Consider the following 21,698-nt stretch of genomic DNA (forward strand, 5'->3'; position numbering starts at 1 on the left):
GATATATGTATCAATAGTCTTAGGATACTGTAAAAAAGACATTTTTCGTGATAAGTGTGAGAAGACATAAAAATTCATATGTAGGCATCATGTTTTCAACTTAGGCATAATGTTTTGGATTGTTTTGGGAAGAAAAACACGAAACATAATAATTTAAGACACAATGCAATGAATTCTAGGCTTAAAACTTAAAACACCATGACAAGAACGTTAAGTAGTGTGTTTTAAGTGTTAAATAGTGTTTTTAAATTTCACGTCCATAATATGTTGCATTGTGTTCTAAATTGTTTTGTTTGATGTTTTTCTTACTAAAACAATCCAAAAACATCATGCCTATTGTATATATGTCAATTTCACCCTATATCAATAATATATAGATAGGAGGAAGTTTCTCTTGGTCTTGGCGGGCGCTAACAAATGCATCCGTTGTCAATCCAATAAACTTTTCTCAATCCCTAATTTCAGTCTTGTTCAATCTCCACATACCAATTTCATTCAAGGTTAGTTGTTTTCCTATCATATTCTTCTACTTCCATTCAAATCTTTATCCACTTGTGAATCATAAACTCCAGATTAGGTCAACACCGGTGCGTTTTTCCAATCCAGAGGTCGAAATTGACCATCTGTGGTGTGAAATACCTAAAGTTTGATTCTTTGTTTTCTATGAGTTAGATTACTAGTTCAGATTTCTGGAATTTAATTAAAATCTAGGTATGGTTTTGAACCTGAAAATGGATATAGGAAACTAACAACTGAGTTTTTGAATATCAATTTGGTTTTGATTGAATCCTTTTTGGCCCCTTTCCAGGTTTCTTTTATCCATTTAAGGTTTATGGTTTCATAACTAATTGATTTAGTGACTGATTATTGTTGATAATTTGTGTTTATCTAATTTACTTGCCACTTGTAAACATCAAATAAGAAGATCTCATTGGATTTTAAAAACATAATTTGTAGTCTGAATAATCTAAAATATTTTCTTGTTTCTCCACTATCATTGAGGTGAGTGAGCTCTAATTGTTCATCAAATCAGTGATCTCAGCTTTGCTGTATTCTTTATATGTAATCTTTTATAAGAAATTTTATGTGCATCATGTTAGATGATGATGATTTGAGATGCAAGATGGATCTTAAGTAGGTTTATTAGACGGGTCGTGGGTCGAACACGAAAAGCATATCTTCAAAAAGCAAAACTAAATAAATAAATTAATAAACGGGCCAACCAGCGAACCCGTCAGGTCAACCTGAACCCAACCCCTTTAGCTAAACGTGTTTGTGGGTCAGACCCGAACTCTGAACCGAACTTTTTACACTAAACACAAACCTGTGAGTTTCTTGTTAGGTTCGTGTCATGTTATAATTCACACCCTTAATCCTAAATTCACATAGCGCTTTTTGGATTAAAAGTGTTAAGTGTATGCTTATTTGTGCATCTGTTATTTGTCTTTTTACACCCTTTTTTTGTTTAAAGTGTGAACTTATATTTTGGGTGAAAATTCCAGTGTTTTTTAACCATTTTCTGAAATACTCAAAATGATTGGATTTAACATTGATTATCATGAATGATAATTCAAATGTCGCATATAATCCTTGCAGTTGTAACTTATGGACACAGATGATACATCGGCTGTGGATCCCACAAGAAGGTGTCACCTGTGTCACAGAATCCTTTCGTCAGAGACCGAGACCCACGGATCACTTGAATCAACGGGTATATGTAACAACTGTAACTTTTTGTTTTCCGAGGATAATATCACAACACGAACACGGTACAACAACAGTCTAGAATCTTTTGAAAATATGTTGTCACAGTTTCCAGAATTACAGCCTACAACCTCTGACCATGTGAATCGATCAAGACAGAGGACGAGAGTTTTATTTGAAACTGTAACTGCCGATTTCGATTCTGTTCACAGGGATGGTGATATATTTCCGTATGATGCTTATGATAGTGATTCTGATGCTTCGGTTGATGTTGATACTTATCTTAATCACGACGACGACGATGATGATGATGATGTTGATGATGGTCATGATGAAAACACGGTTGGAGGTTCAGTGGGTAGAATTCAGTTACATAGATCATTAGCGACTAATGGACGAAATCGCCCAAATGATTGGCTTCGCGAGATTCTTTCTGACGAGGGCATACGAAACAGTGAAAGGAGACGGCTTTTCAGTATTTTGGATGACCAAGTGTTGGATACATCGGGATACGGAGACTATGTTGACGTTGAGACAAACGGGTCTCGGTTAGGTGCACCACCTGCAGCCGATTGGTTTGTGAAGAATCTTGAACCTGTGATTGTAGATGAACCGGGTTCAGTATGTGTGATTTGTAAGGATAATGTGTGTGTTGGTAGTGTTGTCAACCGGCTTCCTTGTGGTCATGTGTACCATCCTTCATGTATCGTGCCATGGTTGAATGCACGGAACACTTGTCCTCTTTGTCGGTACGAGCTCCCGACTGATGACAAGGATAGAAGCCGTCAGGAATCAGAAGTGCAGCGTGCGTTGGCTGCGAGTGGTGGGAGAAGATGGTGGTTTGTGGTGGCTCCGGTCGTGAGTGTGGTGGTTATTGCTGTGTTGTGGTTGGGGGGAGGAGTATTTGGTGGTCAAAGGGATGATAGAAGTGTTAGATGGTGGTCTCTTTTTGTAAATGAGTAATTACATTTCTGGGTTGTGGACAAATTTGAAAAACTTTTCGATGTATCAAATATAAAAGGTTAATTAGTAAAAGGCTTGTTTAGTCCCTCTGCTTCAACTTTGGTAGTGTACATGTTTAGTCCCTCTATTTATTCTTTTAAGTAATTGATTGTCGTTTTTTGTATTCTACTTTTAAACCTTCAACTTCATTATATAAGTGTTTAGCCCTTCTGTTTTTAGAAAAAAAAAAATTCTTTTTATTGGCTAACTTTGTTTATATGCATGTTTAGTCTATCTGCTTTAACATTTGGTAGTGTACATGTTTAGTCCATCTACTTTTATTCCTTTTGAAAAGACATTGTATATGGTCTTTTAGAAAAGACACGTTATTTTGGTAGTGTACATGTTTAGTCCATCTGCTTTAACGAGCATTGTATATGATCTTTAGAATTATTCTCATTTTGCTTCTTATACGTTGATAGAAAGCCACAGAGTTTTACATTTAACTGTGTCAAATCTTGCACCAAACGATTCTCGTTATAAGATAATTTCATTGCTTTTGCATGTCCCTCCATATATAATGCAGGTGGAGGATTATGTTCATCACGTACGACTTTTAACTTCCAAACATCATGCTTCTCTGAATACTTACTCACCAATTCGAATTGGACATTTTTTTTTTGTTCCAATATCTTTACCTGAATATTTACTTTGAGATACAACACCATACTCAAAACCAAGTACAATGTTTGAAATATAGCCAACAGAGCTTGTCCAAGAGAGCGTGCCACATTCTACACTCAAGTCATTAGATCTTCACGAGATCTAAATACCTTAAATCGATAAATAGTGTATGTTAAATGCAGATTGTCTTTTTCAGATCTGTTTACACTACCTGACCAACGAACTATATTCTAATTTGACACATCCAGTCTCTCAAGTAAGGATCATTATTTCACTTTTTGACTTTGAAGATATGAGTAATGATCATTATTTCACTTCTAACTCAAACTTTTCAACTTTGAAGATATTTTGACTTTTGCACAATTTTGACTATATCTACGACAATAGGTTTGCTACCTTACGTGGGCACACAATACCTTTTCATTGCTTATACCTTTGTTACAAATCATCATGTTTACTTTGAAACCTTTAGTGTGTTAAGCCCCTTAATACTTTTTTAATCATTACTTTCTAATTTTTTTCTCCTCATTTAACGTTAGACTAGAAACGTTGCTAAAACCCTCAGGGGGACGGTTTTACGGGAGCTATCAAGCCTCTTTACGCTCCAATAATGTCCATTACAAGTTTCCAAAACCCGTCTAACTAGTTCGACAAATAAACCTGTAAAGCTTCGAATTATAGGATCAGGCCTGGTTATCAAAACATTTCCTATAAATTATTATACATCCTATAGTAGAAAAGAGAAAAAAAAACAAAATAAAATTAAATATCAATCTAATCTAACTACTATAATAAAAGAAACCAACTTTTGGACACGTGTTATTCATTGAAGGTATCCTCAAATTTATATTTATCTAAATAAATAAATAATAAATTAATATTAAATCTATCATACTTTAATAAAATATTATCCTCAAATCTAAATTGTTAATTTAATATATTTTTAAAACAAATACCTCTCTTATCTACTTATCTTATATTAAATATATAAATAATAAATTAATATTAAATGTTATCCTAATTATTTAAAAACATAACTTTTTTTATTATTTGGTATACAAAATTATGTTTATTCAACTCGAGTAAAACGCGAGGTTTTTAAGGATATATTTTTTTTATTATTTGGTAGATTTTTCAACCCGACTATACACCGGTTTTTTTTAAAGATACGACGTTTTTAGTATTTAATATACAAAATTACATTTATTTAGGATATATTTTTTTATTATTTGGTAGATTTTTCAACCCGACTATACACAGGTTTTTTAAAGATACGACGTTTTTAGTATTTAATATACAAAAATACATTTATTTAATCTGTGTAATACATATGGTTCTTAAAGATATAACTCTTTTTTATATATATTCAACACGTGTAATATACGGGGTTTTTAAGGATGTAATTTTTTATTATTTGGTAGATTTATTCAACCCGATTATACACGGGTTTTTTTTAAAGATACGACGTTTTTAGTATTTAGTATACAAAATTACATTTATTTAATCTGAGTAATACACATGATTTTTAAAGATATAACTTTTTTATTATTTGATATATAAAATTACATTTATTTAACTCGTACAATATACAAGGTCCATAAAGATATAAGTTTTCATTATTTAATATATAAAATTACATTTATTCAACCCGTGTAATACACGGGGTTCTAACCTAGTCTAACTTATAATAAAACTAGGTTATAACCCCGTGTATTACACGGGTCGAATAAATGAATTTTATATACTAAATAATAAAACAATATATCTTTAAAAACCTCTTTTATTGCACGGGTTATTAAATAATAAAAAGTTATATTTATAAGGACCATATTGTACGGGTTCAATAAATATAATTTTATATACCAAAATAAAAAAGTTATATATTTAAAAGCACGTGTATTACACGGGTTGAATAAATGTAATTTTGTATAGTAAATAATAAAAGAAAGTTATCTTTAAAAAAACCACGTGTATTACACGTGTTTAATAAATCTAATTTTATATACCAATAATAAAAAAAGTCATATATTTCAATATACTAATGGATAATACTCGATACGTGATGGATATGGTGATTGTGAAGATGGTTCTTGAATGCAACTTGTTTTTCGAATGCAAGTTGTCCTCGGAAATATGGTGTACGGTCCGGTCTAAAGTTGGTATGGATAGAGTTGAACCAAGATGGACCGAGATTGTGGAGTGGTTAAACCATCGATCTCGATCGAAATCGGCGAAAAACCTGGTTTGTAGATTGCTAGTTGCAGCCTCAGCGTACGTTATTTGGCAGGAAAGGAACAATCGTTTGTTCAGAAACCATGCGAGGCCTCCGGATATCATTTCTAAAGCTGTTTTAGAAAGTGTGAGATACAAGTTGATGGGGCTCAGATTCAAGAATACAATCAGAGTTCGGGAGTTGCTGGAGAAATGGGAGATTCACAATGCCGATTTACTTATGGAGGATGGTTAATTCATGTGGTCTAGTGTCGTGATGGTCTAGATAGTTGTCTAGTGGTCGTTCTGTTTCGTTTTCCTTGTTGGTTGTTTATGTTTGTTTACTTTCATGAGGGTATGTCTCATGTCTGAACTAGTAAGGATGTTACCTTACTACTTGTTTCGTTTGGTTGTGAATATATAAAATCACCGGGGTAACCCTTTACCCAAAAAAAAAGATGGTTCTTGAAAATAAGATATGTTATTCAAGAAGCAAATTAGCATCTGTTTGAGTGATAAAATGTTGGTACCAATTCCGACAAATTGATTTATAAATTATGTAATAAAATTGATATAATAATTTTGTTAGTAATGAAAATAAAAATATTTCATATATTAATACAAAGTCTGGTTTTCGTGATAAATAATTTGTTTTATTTAAAAATATCTTAAATTAACAATTAAATTTTAGAATAATATATTATTAGAAAAATAGAAGAATGATATTCAAAATTTAAAGTAAGATGAAATTTAATATTAGATCATTATTCATTTGTTTATTTAATTAATATAAGATAAGTTTGGAAGTGAGGCGAGAAAATTATAAAATAAATGCTTACAATGAATGATAGACGTCACACATTAATGTTTTATATTGTAGTAAAATTTGTTAACGAAATCTCAATAAATTTAACCCTTTTATTTAAAACTTGTAAATGTAACGAAGTCTCAATAAATTTAACCATTTATTTAAAACTTGTAAATGTAGAAATGATAAATAATATTAGTTAATTTTATTTTAGGTTTTGTAAAATCTATTTAATACCAACAAAACAAAACGTTCAAATATATAGTTAAAATCAAGAGTAAATTACGATTTTGGCTCCTGTGGTTATATCACTTTTATACTTTTAGCCAAAAAATGAATCTTTTAACATCTGAACCCCCAACGTCTTTTTTTTTCTAACCCTTTTGGCCCCTAACACTAACCTCATCCATTTACTTTTAGGGGCCAAAAGGGTTAGAAAAAAAGACGTTGGGTTCAAAAGGGTTAAAAAAAAGACGTTGAGGGCTCAGATGTTAAAAAATTTCTTTTTGGCCTAAAAGGGTAAAAGTGATATAACCACAGGGGCTAAAATGGTAATTTACAATAATATCAAATTAGATAACTAAGTTTGAATTTGAAGTAAATAGATAAATATAAAAGTAATAATTAAATTAAATAATATTTAATAAGAGGATTATCTATAATTAATTAGAAAAGATTAAACTAAAGTAATAATTATCTATAAGACAATGACCTAATATGATGACAAGTGTCCTGAAAATGGTTTCTTTTATTATATAGTATAGATACTTCAAATAATGCCACATGGACACATGGCATTCTCTCCTTCAAACTTATAAATTCTATTTATATTTGTTTAATAAATTTCTTTTAATATTAATATTAATTAATAACCAATATATACATCTCACTTATTTTTATCCTTATCTTTTTCTAAAATTAATAAATAACTTCAATTTTACAATTTAGACCCTTTGTTTTTTACTTTTAACCCAAACTTTTTCATCTTTTGCAATTTAATCCTAACTCTTTTTTATTTTCAATTTTGGTCCACCATAGTTTTCATATTTCCCAAATTTTTTCGTTTCGTTCTAAATTTTGTAAGTTAACGCATCGCAACGTGCATGTGGAGTTCAACATTTTTTCGTATATTTTTTTTCCCGTTTGACTGACTCGTCGCGTCACATCTATTTTTATGTGTTTGACAAGTTCATCCAGCACGTGGTTCCTGGATGGACTTAGTTATTTTTTTCTATATTTTATGTTTCGGTTAATTTCTCGACAACGGTCGTGCATGATTCAAAGATTTTATGTCTGTTTTTCGCTCGGCGTTATTTTTTTCCCGTTTTATTTATTTTGCTTTTACGAGCTTTTCCGGTGTTGGTAGTCGCTGACAATGATATAGTTTTATGACAACCGCTGCAACGCAGTGGCTTAATACTAGTAGGAGAATAAATACAAATACAAATTCCGAAATTCAAAAACGAAATGAAAACAAGAACATGGAGTACAAAGCTACAAACGTAGTACTAGTATTATTGTAGGGCCCGCATCATGTCCTTAAACTCTGAAAAATCAACGCGTCCGTCATGATTCAAGTCAACGGACGAGATCATCAGTTTCACTCTTCCCATCTCATTAGCCTCCGTAAAGCCAAGCTTTCCGAGCACTTTCTGCAACTCCGTTGCAGAAATAAACCCATCACCATTCTCATCAAACACCTTGAAAGCCTCCTTCAAATCCGCCTCATCCTGCTCCTCTTTACAGCCCGCTTCTTCTTCCACGCTGAAAATCAGATCATTGATTGATCGGTGAAGGCTCACAAAATCCTCGTAGGTGAGGCCCGTGTTACCAGGACGGATGTGGGAACTAATTATTGTGTTGAGATCGGGTGAATTGGCGTCCAGGCCGAGGAGGGTCAAGGCGCGGGTGATCTCGTCTAGGCTGATCAGGCAGTCGTGGTTGGTGTCGAATAGATCGAATACGCGGCGGAGGCGTACCGAGTTGAGGCTGGGAGATCGGAGGTGGAAGGATTTGCTAGAGAAGGACTTGAGAAGATTGGTGTTGATGGTGATTGGTGCATCAGGTGTTGCCATGGCTCTGCTGATGATTTGTTATTGAGGAATGATGATTAGTTAGGATTGAAATGATGAGGGATGGATGGTAGTAGGTATATAAAGGATGTATTATAGCAATACCAAGTCTTAACTTTATAAGGAAGGAGAGTACTAGAGTTGAATATTGAATATGAAAAATCATGAAAAACGGCTTTTGTAAGCGTGTTTAAGTCTTAAAGAAAAAACATTTTTATATGTTGATAACAGGTGTTAAGGAATCAGATTCGGTTTGGGTATCTGATTAGCGTATTATTAATTGTACATTTTCTTTTTTATTAGAACTAGGATTGCGAACAGCCGCAATATGGCGGAGATTTTTTAGTTATAACTAAGTCGATCTAAGACCCGCACGTTATGTTAAACCTGTCAAACGGGGAAAAAATAGACGATGTAAAAACGTTCATCCACACACGCACGTTGCGTCGTATTAACTCGCAAAATTTAGAATGAAACGTAAAAACGTTTGAAGAACCAAAGAGTCGAGTTTAAGCCGGAGCCTGTAATCGAAGGTTTGGATCTTTCAGAGAGCTTGGGAAAGGTTCCTGCAAAACAGAAAACCGTTAGGCTCGCCGCAGAGATGGGAGGGCCCCTCTGCGACCACCCTCCGGCGTGAGAATAAGTATTTGTAGAGAGAGAATAGAGAGAGAAAATAGGGACGAAGGTTCAGAAAATCGTACTTGGCGTTTGTACTTTGATGAGGTATTTATAGTGGTCAACTGAGATGACGTCATTCGGTTAGACGCACTTGAACGACGGTTCGTCTCCGGAACCATTGCAGAGGACGGACGTTCCCTGTGATGTTTGTTCAGGTAAGGGGACGGACATCTTAAGACGTACGTCCCGGTGGATCATATCCGGCCTCGGATATGTATCTTCAAGTCCCCCAGTTTGTTAAGTTTCGATAGGGACTTAGCAAAATGTTTTCACAAGTTATTTCGCCCAAGTGACGTGTCGTCGTGGGAATGGCTTTGTTCGAATGACGTGTCATGGCCTAAATGGTGTTGTCGTGGCGTTGGTGACTTAAATGACTTGTCTGTTAGTCACCCATGTGTGTCTGTTGCGGAACCCTGCGTTGGGAACCGAGAGCGTCAATTGAAACGACGTTTCGACTTGATGGGCCTTAACCGACTCATTTCCCCTATAAATTCGCTTTTTACTTTTTCATTTTCACTTTTCCCTCTCTCGTTTTCTTTTCGCTGTTACCCTCTTTAGCTTTTAGCTTCTTCTTCTACAACGTTAAACCAAAGACGCACGTTGCGATGTGTTAAGTCACAAAATTTAGAACCAAGCATAAAGCGAAAAATTTGCGGAAAATGAAAACTATAAAGGACCAAAGTTGAAAGTAAAAAAAGTTATGAGGACAAATTGCAAAAGATAAAAAGTTTTGGGTCAGAAGTAATAAAACAAATAGTTTTTGGTTAAAAGTAATTTATGAAATACTTTTGAGAGAAAAATAAAAAAAAAAAAAAACAATTTTTTTTGGGTTAATGGATTTAAACACCCCCCCCCAACTATTGCCATTTGGCCGCTGGCACTCTCAACTTTGACTTTGGCTCACACCACTCCTAACTTAACACATTGTTTGTCATGGCACCCCCTCGTTAAATAAACACTAACCTGGTTAAGAAAATTAGCCTACGTGTCATTTTAATCTGATGTGGTATGTATGACGTGGCAACTTTTTGATGAAGTGGCTTGTTTCAGATTAGGTGTCATGCTGACGTGGCCCCTATCTCTCTACATCTCTCCCCCACCTCCCTCTCTCCATCAACTTCCACCAAAAACCATCACCGCCCACCACCGAACCCCCTGCCACCATTAACCACCATCATGCCGCCATTTACCTTCACTTTCTATTTCCTGATTATAAAGTCATACACACAGACAAGACACAATCATAACCTACAACTATTTGCATAATCTACACAATCTCACAATCAGGCAAAACACTTAAAACAAGCACCCCTCTCTCGTGTCTGGTAGTCGGCGACCGGAGCCGATTACCGGCCGGCTGCCATCCTCTGATGTAACCCCCACACAACACCCCTCGTTCTCCCTCTCTACTCCGACTAACCAGCCGACCATACCCCCCTTCCGACACCCTCCTGTTGCAGAACATTTAAACGGCCACCACCGGTTGGTGGTGGCGTATGGTGAAGACACAAGCGACGTATGGCGGTGGTGGAGGTGGAGCCGCAGCGGTGGTGGTGGTGGTGGCCGACGGAGATGTCGGCCGACGACATCGACGAAGGCAGTAGCGGCAGTGATATAGTTCCGACGAGTGTTTTACGGTCAGGCTCGTCATCAAAATATTGCCATCTCTCTATCGCCACCGCCACAACCAACTATTGCCATCTCTCTATCGCCTAAAAATCCAGATCTGCAAAAAGTAGTTGTTCACCACTAGCGATTGACCATCAGTGAAGGCGAAGGCGAACCTCAACTGCCCATCATCCATCACCGTCTTCGATTGACAACCAGTTGCAGTGCCGGGAGTTACGGTGCTTCAAATTTAGCCGGAAAAAACATTGTGGTTGTGGCCGGTGTTTCAAGGCACATTTGACAAAATGATGGGGGTGGCAGCAATGTGTAGAGGCCTAAATGCAATCTTCACGAACTCAATAGAATTATTACTGGCAAGTTTTATGGTGAAGTAAAGGATGGCAGCCGACCGATCACCATTGGGTTTAGGTATTTGTGGTGAAGTAAAGGATTTTGTAAAACAGGCCCCTATAGTTTAGTGGTTGTTTCAATATAGCTTAAACTTTTTATCTCACATACTAGCTTGCCATGTCAGCATGCCACGTTGGACAAAATGGCCACATCAGCAAAAAGAACTAACCCAGTTAGTGTTTATTTAACGACGAGGTGACACAGCAATCCAAGTATTAAGTTGAGAGTGGTGTGAGCCAAAGTCAAAGTCAAAGTTGAGAGTGCCAGCGGCCAAATGGCAATAGTTGGGGGTGTTTAAATCCATTAACCTTTTTTTTTGGAAAACCCTCAAAGCCAACGTTACGACAACCATATGCATAACCATTTTTTCTTTGAAAACCCCCCAAAGCACACCCCGCGTTGCGGCGAGGCGTAAAACGGTGTCAGATAGTACTAATGTCACACAACCATCATCGACCACAAACACTGACTCGACCTAGGGTATGCGTGTTGCGACGAACCTGTCAAACATGGGAAAATAGAGGTAAAAACGTTGAACCACCATTTTTTCTTTCTCAGGTTGCATTTCAAAGTTAAGGCACGGTTGGAATAGGAGAGCCATTGGAAATTCGAGTACTTAGTGGCCGTTCATTTTCTAGAAGTCTTAGCTTATTTGCTTCCGCTGTGCAATGAAGATACCAGTCCACTCACGCCAGCTCTGATAATTTCCGGGTGTGACACCCTAAAACTCAGGGGGGCATTCCCTAATTAGTATTATCCTTAAAGTTTGTTGTCAAATGCGAATTTCGTCGAACGGTCGACTCACCCAGGCTACAAATACACGAGGCTACCCTATGCTAAAAGTGACCCGTCGCGCCACGCACCAGGACCAGGTGGGTCTGGCATGCCACGCGGGGGAACCCATTTTTCAGCATATAAATCAGGGCCTTGGCATTTGCACTGTGGTGTTGGCTCGACGTTCAAATTCAATTCGTACGCTGAGATATCGTCTGTTTAGTCCAAAAACACACACAAGCACGAAATCCTGCCGCGATAACAGGGTAATAACTCGATCACTGCTACGATTCAATGTCCGATCGATAAAAACCAGTCCGATGGATGTTTAAGTGCTGCCTGTATTTGGGCTATACTTTGTCATTCGTCGTGAAGGTTTTGATCCCGTGAGTTGTCGTAAAAGTTGTATTAAGTTACTGACCTAGTTTTCGTGTGCATTGTTATTTGAATTAGGTTAACCAGGCTAAAATCAGTAGGCGAAACTCTGCCCGTCTAAATCTGCAATGTGAGTCATTCTCTTTTTATCAAAGTACTTTACAAAACCCTAAATGTTTTCCAGTTATAATTACAGGGATTAAGTCTTCGTAATCTTCAATTACTGCCGGTATGTGGGGTTTTGTATACATTACTTGATACCCGTCACCATTGGACATCGGGTTAGCCAATGGGTGATCTGACCATAGTCACAGACCCTGTCAAGTGACAAATACCGATTTGGGGTAATTGGTTGATAGAAACATTGTAATCACCCTTAATACTGTATATTATAACATTGTGTCGTTTTGTGCAACTTGAATGACTCGCCAGTATTTCCTTGCTGATAAAACCTTTTAAAACATGTTTCAGGTGACTTACTGTGAATCAAGGAAAAGTGCTATGGAGCACCAACAAGCTTGAAGTAGTGGCTCAATAAAATAAATAAACATGTTTTGTAAAATCAGGGATTTCCTCGTGAAATTCCCTTTATTGTAAATTACTGGGTTTGTCCCAAATTGTGTAATAAAATAAATTGGGCATTTTCAAGTTTTAAAAGATCATGTTAAAAATTCCGCTGCCAAAATAAACAATACCACGGGTTTCTGTCCCGCGGCTCCTGAAACGGGTAAAACCGGGTCGAGGGCCGTGACAATATGTATTGTCTTGATAGTAGTGATGACAATGGGGCAGATTTGGGACGGGTTTAGCCGTTTAGGTAATAACTCCAAGCCCAATTAGATAAGCTTGTCCCAAAATCCGTCGGGTATCAGGTTTATCGCAGGTTTCGGCTTAGATGACAAAATATGCCAATTCTTGATACACACACAATTATAAAAAAAAATAAAGGAAATTACATTGTGTATGCAATTGGGTAAACGGGTACATTGTATCGAGTAATTGTGTCAGGTGAACGGGTATATCACTACATTCCAAACCCGTGATAAAAATAAAAATTAATCTCAAACCTGGTCCTGGTCTCATGCCTATTACTTGACCCCCAACCCTTCTCAAATGTGTTGAGTTTCGAGTTCAATTGTTATCCTATTTGACATGGGCGGATCTTAGAAGGGCTCTGGCAGGGCCACGGCCCGGGCAAGTTTTTCGGCCGTAGTGCTAATTTTCTGTATTTCGATCGAAATTTTTTATATATACTAAGTTTGGCTCGGGCTTGCCCGGGCTTTTTTTAGTGCCTGTGTCTTTCGACCCTGACACGTTCAACGGACAAGATCCGCCACTGCTATTTGATACGATGTTTTTTCGAGATGTGATACTTTTCTAAGTTTTTTTTTATTGCTGTGTGTCATTTTCGATCGATCTTTTTAGCTATGTATATTTCTAGGTGGGTAAAAGTCAATATTTGTTTTTGGGAAAAATTGAGTCAGATTGTCCATTGTGATTAACCCTTAAAATATAAATACTATTTGAAGAGTATATATGATATAATAAAAAAAAAATCTTTTTATACCAAATGCTACGAAAGTATCTGATTAGTACATTTTTTTCAGTCTATTATAAATGTTATACGGATTATGTTGAGGGGTTATTTATACTACGAATACTTCTAAAGATAAGAAGCTTAGCCAAACAAGCCCTTAGAATGACTATTTTACCCTTAATAAACTATTAAATGAATATTTAAATATTTCTCCTTTCTAATATCATTAATCAACTTTTCTTTTTTGTTTGAACTATATTTTGATAGGAGTACTGTGTGATTTATGTATATTAAAATTATGGGTGAAGATACAATAGGAAGTTTATTTGGCTAGGAAGGCTAGGAAGTGATTTTGACCATCCATTAAGTTAATCAAGGGCTAAGATTAAATCAGGGAAATTGAAAGAAACAAAAGAGGCGCGTGAGTTTGTTCAAGGGCATTCTAGTCAATCCAAGCCAATAGTTTCTCTCTCCTCCAATTCCCCCCCCCCCCATTTTTTAAACGTTAATAACTCTTTCATACGACATTATTTTTTTAATAAAAATTGCACCAAAAACGAGCGTTTTTTTATCTTTAAAACGAGTATACTATTGCTATATTTAAAAAAAATTTAAAACCCAGTTGCGTAAAATGCAATAGAAAAACCACCAGTTACGCAAAACGCAATAAAAAAAAAACCTAAAAAATCACATTTTTCTAAAACGCAATGCACCAAAAACACAAAGAAATGACTTTTTTGTAAAACGCAATGGCCAGAAAACACATAAAAATGTGTTTTACCTAAAACGCAATGCACCAAAAACACATAAAAAGATGTTTTACCTAAAACGCAATGCACCAAAAACACAAAGAAATGTCTTATTTGTAAAACGCAATGGCCAGAAAACACTTAAAATGTCTGTTTTCTAAAACGCAATGGACTGAAAACACATAAAAAAGTGTTTTACCTAAAACGCAATGCACCAAAAACACAAAGAAATGTCTTATTTGTAAAACGCAATGGCCAGAAAACACTTAAAAATGACTCATTCTAAAACGCAATGGACTGAAAACACCTAAAAAATGTGTTTTACCTAAAACGCAATGACTAAAAACACTTAAAAATGTGTTTTTTTTTTTCTAAAACGCAATAGACAGAAACCACATAAAACTCTCTTATTTCTAAAACGCAATGGACACATAAAACTGTCTGTCACTGTGAACTGTCTGAATTGTCTACGAATTACTGTCTTCGAAATGAGCCAATTTCTGAAAAATTAATTTTTCTGATGCATTTTTAGTACAGCTCAACCCCAGCCAGGGGCTCTGCCCCTTGGACCCCGCCAAGGGCTGCCGCCCCTGGGACCCCGCTACCAGGGGCTGCCGCCCCCGGACCCCCGTCAAGATCGTAAAACGCAATGACTAAATAAAAATCCCAGATCGTGAAAATGAAATTAAAGAATTTCTTACATGGATCGAAGCCGATTTCTTCATCAATTGACGAAAATTGAATGATAGAAACACTTATCAACGCTCGAATCGAGTGATTATCTCCAAAATCACCGGAAAAAACGAGATTTTTTTTATGAAATTAAACTGGGTTTTCTTCAAAAAAAAGCTGAAGAACACGTTGATCGGGTTTTGAATCATTAATTGATGATGAAAATCGCACTATAATGTAGTGATTATTGAGATAGAAAGTGAAGAAATGGTTGAAGATGTTGGGTTTTGAAAATGGTGGGTTTGAAGTTACTGGGTTTTGAAAAAGGAAGAAAAAGGAGTTGGATTGACTAAAATACCCTTTTTCTTTATTTTAAATGTTGCCACATGTCATAATTCTATGGCTTCCTATCATTCCTAGCAAAAATTAACTTCCTATTTGATCTTTATTTTAGTATGTATGAAAATAAACTTTGTTTATTACGTTAGAATTTAAACTCTTCTTTAGAAAATAATTATTTCTTAGAAACCAATTTTTGTTCAAATTACTTTTTGGTAGGGGTATTGTGTGGAACACAATATATTAATATATAAAAATTAAAATTATGATAAAGTTTACTGAAGCTTTCTCATTTTAGAAACAATATGTTTTAAAAGTATTATATTAAACTTACAAACGTCACAAGAATTCTTTGTGTTGAGGCTTTTGCAAATATATTCGATATCCAAAGAAAATTGCGTTCTTCATATTACGCCAAACATATTTAAAGTCAAAACACCATTTTTTATAATTACTAAGAAATAGCAAAGAAAATAGATAGTTAAAAATATAAGACAAACTAGGTAAGAACTCCTGTATTACACTAAATAGAAAAAAAAATAGGTAGTTCAAAATACAAGAGCAACTAAGTTAGAACCCGTGTATAATACGAGTTCAATAAATATAACTTTATATTTAAGGGGAAATGGACTGTATCACCCTAAACTATGCAAAATTGGCCAATACGACGCCCAACTTTCAAGTTGGCTCCCACCTCCCTCTACTCGACATTTAGGTGGCACTGTCACCCCTTCGTTAAGTAATCACTAACTCAGTTAGGTTTTTAATCCTACGTGGCAAATAAGTTGTGACCTGGCGTGCCTACTGGACTCACCCCTTACAACATTTAGATAAAAACCCTAAACCAGTTGCATTTCCACACTCCACACCAACACCCACACACCCTCTGTTTATCACCAAACCGTAGCTAACAACCAACCGATCACCATGGCTTCCGACGATGAACAGCACACCACCACACCGCCTACGACAACAACAAAACATCGACGAAGAAAACGACGTCATTTCAATCGACGACGATGACGTAGAAGACGACGACGCTGTTTCCGATGACTCCACCTCCTCCACCACCGGCGAGGTCGTCGCCGGCAGTCTTCCAACCATAACCATACCGATCACCAAAAACACATCCTGATCCACCGAATCTCTTTAATTTGGCATCAAATCCGGCTCCCTTTCCTCTTCACATTGATATGTTTAAACAAGTTTTGATATAATTCGATACATTTCGATTCGATTTCAGTTTGTTCATGAATTGTTTTGATGTACTAAACAAAATCAAAACTTTGGATCATTTTCGAAACATCATGAACCGAGTATCATTTCAGATCTGAATTCAGTTGATTTACCGTAGTGACAGATCTGACAAACGAGATGTGAACGTCGAGGCCGTTGTGCTTGCCGGAACATTATAGACACATGAAGATCTGGATCGACGCAAATTTTGTTGCCTGGTTGCGATTAGAGGTCCCGGAGCCGCCATGATCCCGCCATGATTGGAGATTTGGATCGAAGAAGGTAGATCTCGTGGAGGATTTGGGGGTTTTACGATGTGAGGGTGAAATGTGTAATTGTGATGGATTTAATGGGTTTACCAATGGAATTTGTAATAGGGTATTGGGATATTAGTTCATCAATCAATTTGTGGAAATTAAACTAATACAGAGGTTATTTAATGGGTATCTAATGGGTGAGTCCACGTAGGTTGTCCATCTCATCATCCCCTTGCCACATAGGATTAAAAGCAAACAGAGTTAGTGATTATTTAACGAAGGGGTGACACTGCCACCTAAATGTCGAGTAGAGGGTGGTGGGAGCCAACTTGAAAGTTGGGCGTGGTATTGGCCAATTTTGCATAGTTTAGGGTGATACAGTCCATTTCCCCTATATTTTAAGTAATAAAAAGTTACATTCTTAAAAACCCGTGCATTGTGCGAATAAAATAAAACGTATTCTTAAAGGGGAAATATGTATATATTCATTTAATAGTTCATTAAGGGTAAAATGGTCATTCTAAGAGTAATTTAAATGAAAAGGGAAATATGTAATATAATATATATAGGTTAGAAAGAGGAAATATGTAATTTTTTTTTTTGGAAATACGTAATAAGTTAGCTTAGTAAGTTAGCTTAGTAGGAGGAAATATGTAAAACCTCTAATTAATATAAGGGTTGGGGTGATTGTTTATTGACAAATACAAAACCTTTGAACACCCTTTTTTTTTTGAACGGCAAATTTGGATCACTGACGGACCACTGGAGTATCATCGTGCCATCAGCGGAACCACCCGATTATATCCATCTCCACTAGTCATAACGCATATACACAAACTCAGGAGGAAACCCAATAAATATGGGAAAACCCCCATTATGGGAATCGAACCCAGGACCTATTGGTCCCAAAGCCTTATCCCACCCTCAAAATGCCACCAGGCTATAAAGCCATGTGCCCTTTGAACACCTTAAAAGGAGGAGGTCTTAAGTTTAAGCCCAACACATGAGTGAAGAATTTTGCCGCTAAAAAGTATTAAGAAAAGTAATCGGTCATTCACGTTAAAGAAATGGAAAAGAAAATAATCAACTTTCAATCTTTCATTATGAATATTTAATGATAAAAGCCAATGAGCTTGTGGAAGATTGGTAAGGGAGAGATTTAGGTTTTTAAAAGACCTAAGTTCAATTCCTGTTTCTCTCCATTAGTTTTCAGCGGCACCTGCTGATGATGGGAGACTAGGCGGGGGTAGGCGGCAATCACTAGTTCGATCCTTGAACTGAATGAGTTTTACCTCAACACACTGTCGTGCCTTTGGGCGAGTGTTCACGGGCTTTTGGCCTAGGTGAGGATTTTCCCCAGTTCGTAGACGAGTGTATCCCGATGTGATGAATTTCACCAGTAGCTCATTTGGAAGATTCGTTCGCCATTGAAAAAAAATATATCTATATATACTTAAAAATTTAGTTATATCAACTTTTTTACAACCTTCATTATGAGCCTCTTAAATACATAGGTTTACATTATGCCTTTTGACTTATCCATATATCTAATAACAATAACTCAATGAAGTTAGTAAAGGGACAAATTAGTCTTTCTACATAAGAATAAATTGATAAATACAATTAAATTGATAACTTTATATTAAATCATTTGACTTAAATACTTTATAAAATTCGATTAATTGAAACCATTACCTGAATTCTGCAACTTAATAGTTTAACTCTCTGCCTTCTCTCCGCTCCCTCTATATTTCTTTAATAAAATTCAATTAATTGAAACCAATACCTGAATTCAATTCTGCAACTCAATAGTTTAACTCTCTGTCTTCATCCGCTCCCTCTATATACTCTTTCTTTCTCTTAATAAATCACCAGAAGGTTTTTCCAATGCTTTGCAAGGATTGTGGAAAATAGGATCATCCATCCAAGATACAGGTCTCAGTCGACCAGATACCAGACTTCGCAAGAACCAGATCCAAGTTGATTGACATCCAAAAACGAAGATTCAGAAACGATTTGAGATCTCCATTGTCTCTCTCTCTCTCTCTCTCTCTCTCTCTCTAATCTTAATAAACAGGTAACCCGTAACGCTGGGTGATTCAATTTCGTGTCTTATAACTTAGGGTTTCTGATGCACAAAACTAATAGTGTTTGTTTCGTTACTTGATATGTGATATTAACGATTTTTGAATTAGTAGGAATGGTGTTCTGAAAACTGATATCAGCTATCCTATTGGCACTTAATTTTAGCCCAATTTTGGGTGTGGGTCTGCATTTGCTTCTGAATTTGATGTGCTGAATGATGGGCCTCCTAAAGAAACTTATGTGGTGGATGATGATGGGGTTTTGAGTAGGGTTACAAGGTCTGATTTGAAGAAGTTGTTGGCTGACTTGGAGTACTGGAAGAAGATTAGGATTGATTTTGTTACTGTTCGGAAGCTCACGGTTAGTGCACACTTTGATTAATGTCACCAAGAAAGATCTTTGAGCGTTTATATGGCAATGGGTTGCAAATGTTTTATCAAACAAAATGTTTTAAGTGGGTATTTGGAACTCATTTCTAAAATGATTAATGTTACTTTAAATATCGAAATAAACTAATTAATCTTCGTGTTTCTGAAAAGTAATAACTGCATAAATAGAACACTGTATTTTGCAACAGTTAACTAAGTTACACTGTGTGATTGTAAATGTAAAACACGAACCATGCTCATATAGCGTTTTTCCCCTTTTGGGTTTCATAAAAATGATGGCATGCTTGTAAGTTGTAACAAAACACATAATTCATATTTTTACCTTTAAAAATGCTACAGGTAAGTATTAAAACCTTAATAGCATCGCCATCATCACTTTAGGTAACTTCAACCCGTTTGACCCATTTGTCCAGTTTTCTTCACTGCATTATTTTTTTTTTTCTTTTTACTCTCTTGAACCATTTGAGATAAAGAATAGCCAAATCAACTCATTTATAAGTAAACAGGTCGAAATTGTGACCTCTTTTTATGCATATTACCTATAAATGAGCACCATGGGAACAACCAAGTGTATCATTTTATACATATCTGGAGTCAGTTTCAAGTGGCCTTTGGCCCAATGGCATCTTTTGGTTCCGTATATATCTTAGATTGCAATTTTAAGTCTCTTTAGAGGCATTTGTTGTTACATTTGTGTATCATTATATTCACTATTTCTATTCTTTTATTTCCCATCTCAAGAATAAACAAGAACACAGAAACATAAATTGGCTAACCCACATTTTTGGCCGAGCATCTTTTTGCTAATGCATCAATTGCAGCTTTGACTTAACGTGTTAAATATATCGTAAGAAATTAATTCAATGTTTTAAAAAATATTTTTTTCGAAGCTTTTGTATATAGATATATGTAGAAGTCTTTTTATTAAAAATTTTAAAAAGCTTAAAATCAGTATATGTATATGTCACCTAATTTACTATGTGTTCTTAACCATATTCTAAAAATAATCAATAGTTAATGTTACTTAGTGATATATTGTTATACATGTTCCTTACAGTATGTATGGTTTCTAATTTAACATGACATTAAATGTCACACCCCGATTTCCACGTGTAACACCGGTGGGCCCGGTGGGGGATTACCGTGACGTAGTTGGCAACAATATAGTCAAACCACACAATTATATAAATGCACAGCGGAAGCTTTAAAGATAAATATATACTTCAACCTCTGGTTGTAATATCAAATGTATTACAGAAGTCGAATGTATCCACAGCGGATCAAATAAATAAATATTGTTCATTCAGATACGGCATCGAGTTTGCGAGACTATTCGTGATGCTTAGGAAGCTAATACCAGCCAATTTCGTATAGTACCTGCACTTAATCTTTTTGGGGAAAATACGTCAGTTTACACTGGTAAATACATTCAACTGACACATTTGAAAATGTTTATTAAAATTGATTTGAATGCACAAGGCACAAACTCTTTTATAACTTGGGAAAATTATTAAAATCTTGTGAACGTATTACATGTTCTTTTATGCGTTCAGTAGCCCGGATCGTGCCGGGTTAAAGATTAATAGACACACCACATTGCGTAAAACCGTAATATAGAAACCAACGGCTACGTCTTTTAATTAAATGTCGACAATGTATACCGGGTGTACGCCTACACCGGGATGTCGATGGTCGTGGCCATTTCGTAAAATGCTGCCAAGGATATCCGGGACAACGGTCATTAACCCCCCAAAGGCTTTTAAGCAACAAAACTGTTTAAATGAGCCGATCATAATATTTAATTAACCACCTAAGCGATGGAAGATATAATGCTCAATCAAGCGGTAAATATTATACCGTATCCCAAGCCCGTATAGGGGAAATAAGTTAAAAGTATTTACCTTTGCAAGTATTATTCCTTAATTTGATTAAATCACCGATAGCTTTTACTGGGCTCCTAATCTGGAACGAAGGTTTTAATTAACCTCTTAGAATCCTAACGGGTCTTTATATTGGCCGTAGCCTATACTGGTAGGTTCCGGAATATAAATATGGTTTAATCGCGCGAAAAGGCGAAAACCGAGAATGGAATGTGATTCTGCCCCAAACGAGTTCAGAGACTTGTTTTATATGGGTTCAAGGTTCACACTCTGGATTTTGGGGTCCA

General features: G+C 35.9%; 2 protein-coding genes across 2 annotated transcripts; one reads left to right on the forward strand and one right to left on the reverse strand.

Moving 5' to 3' along the window:
• Positions 1-360: 360 nt before the first annotated feature.
• LOC110941811 (E3 ubiquitin-protein ligase CIP8) lies at positions 361-2,764 on the forward strand. The gene is made up of 2 exons (XM_022183489.2): positions 361-500; positions 1,597-2,764. Exon 2 carries the CDS (start codon positions 1,606-1,608, stop codon positions 2,665-2,667), a length of 1,062 nt encoding a protein of 353 aa, XP_022039181.1. The 5' UTR covers positions 361-500; positions 1,597-1,605; the 3' UTR covers positions 2,668-2,764.
• A 4,966-nt stretch (positions 2,765-7,730) lies between these two features.
• LOC110941821 (calcium-binding protein CAST) lies at positions 7,731-8,646 on the reverse strand. The gene has a single exon (XM_022183499.2). The coding sequence runs from the start codon at positions 8,422-8,424 to the stop codon at positions 7,864-7,866; it is 561 nt and encodes a 186-aa protein (XP_022039191.1). The 5' UTR covers positions 8,425-8,646; the 3' UTR covers positions 7,731-7,863.
• Positions 8,647-21,698: the final 13,052 nt, after the last annotated feature.

The sequence above is a fragment of the Helianthus annuus genome, chromosome 1 (assembly GCF_002127325.2).
Source record: "Helianthus annuus cultivar XRQ/B chromosome 1, HanXRQr2.0-SUNRISE, whole genome shotgun sequence".
Taxonomy (NCBI): domain Eukaryota; kingdom Viridiplantae; phylum Streptophyta; class Magnoliopsida; order Asterales; family Asteraceae; genus Helianthus; species Helianthus annuus.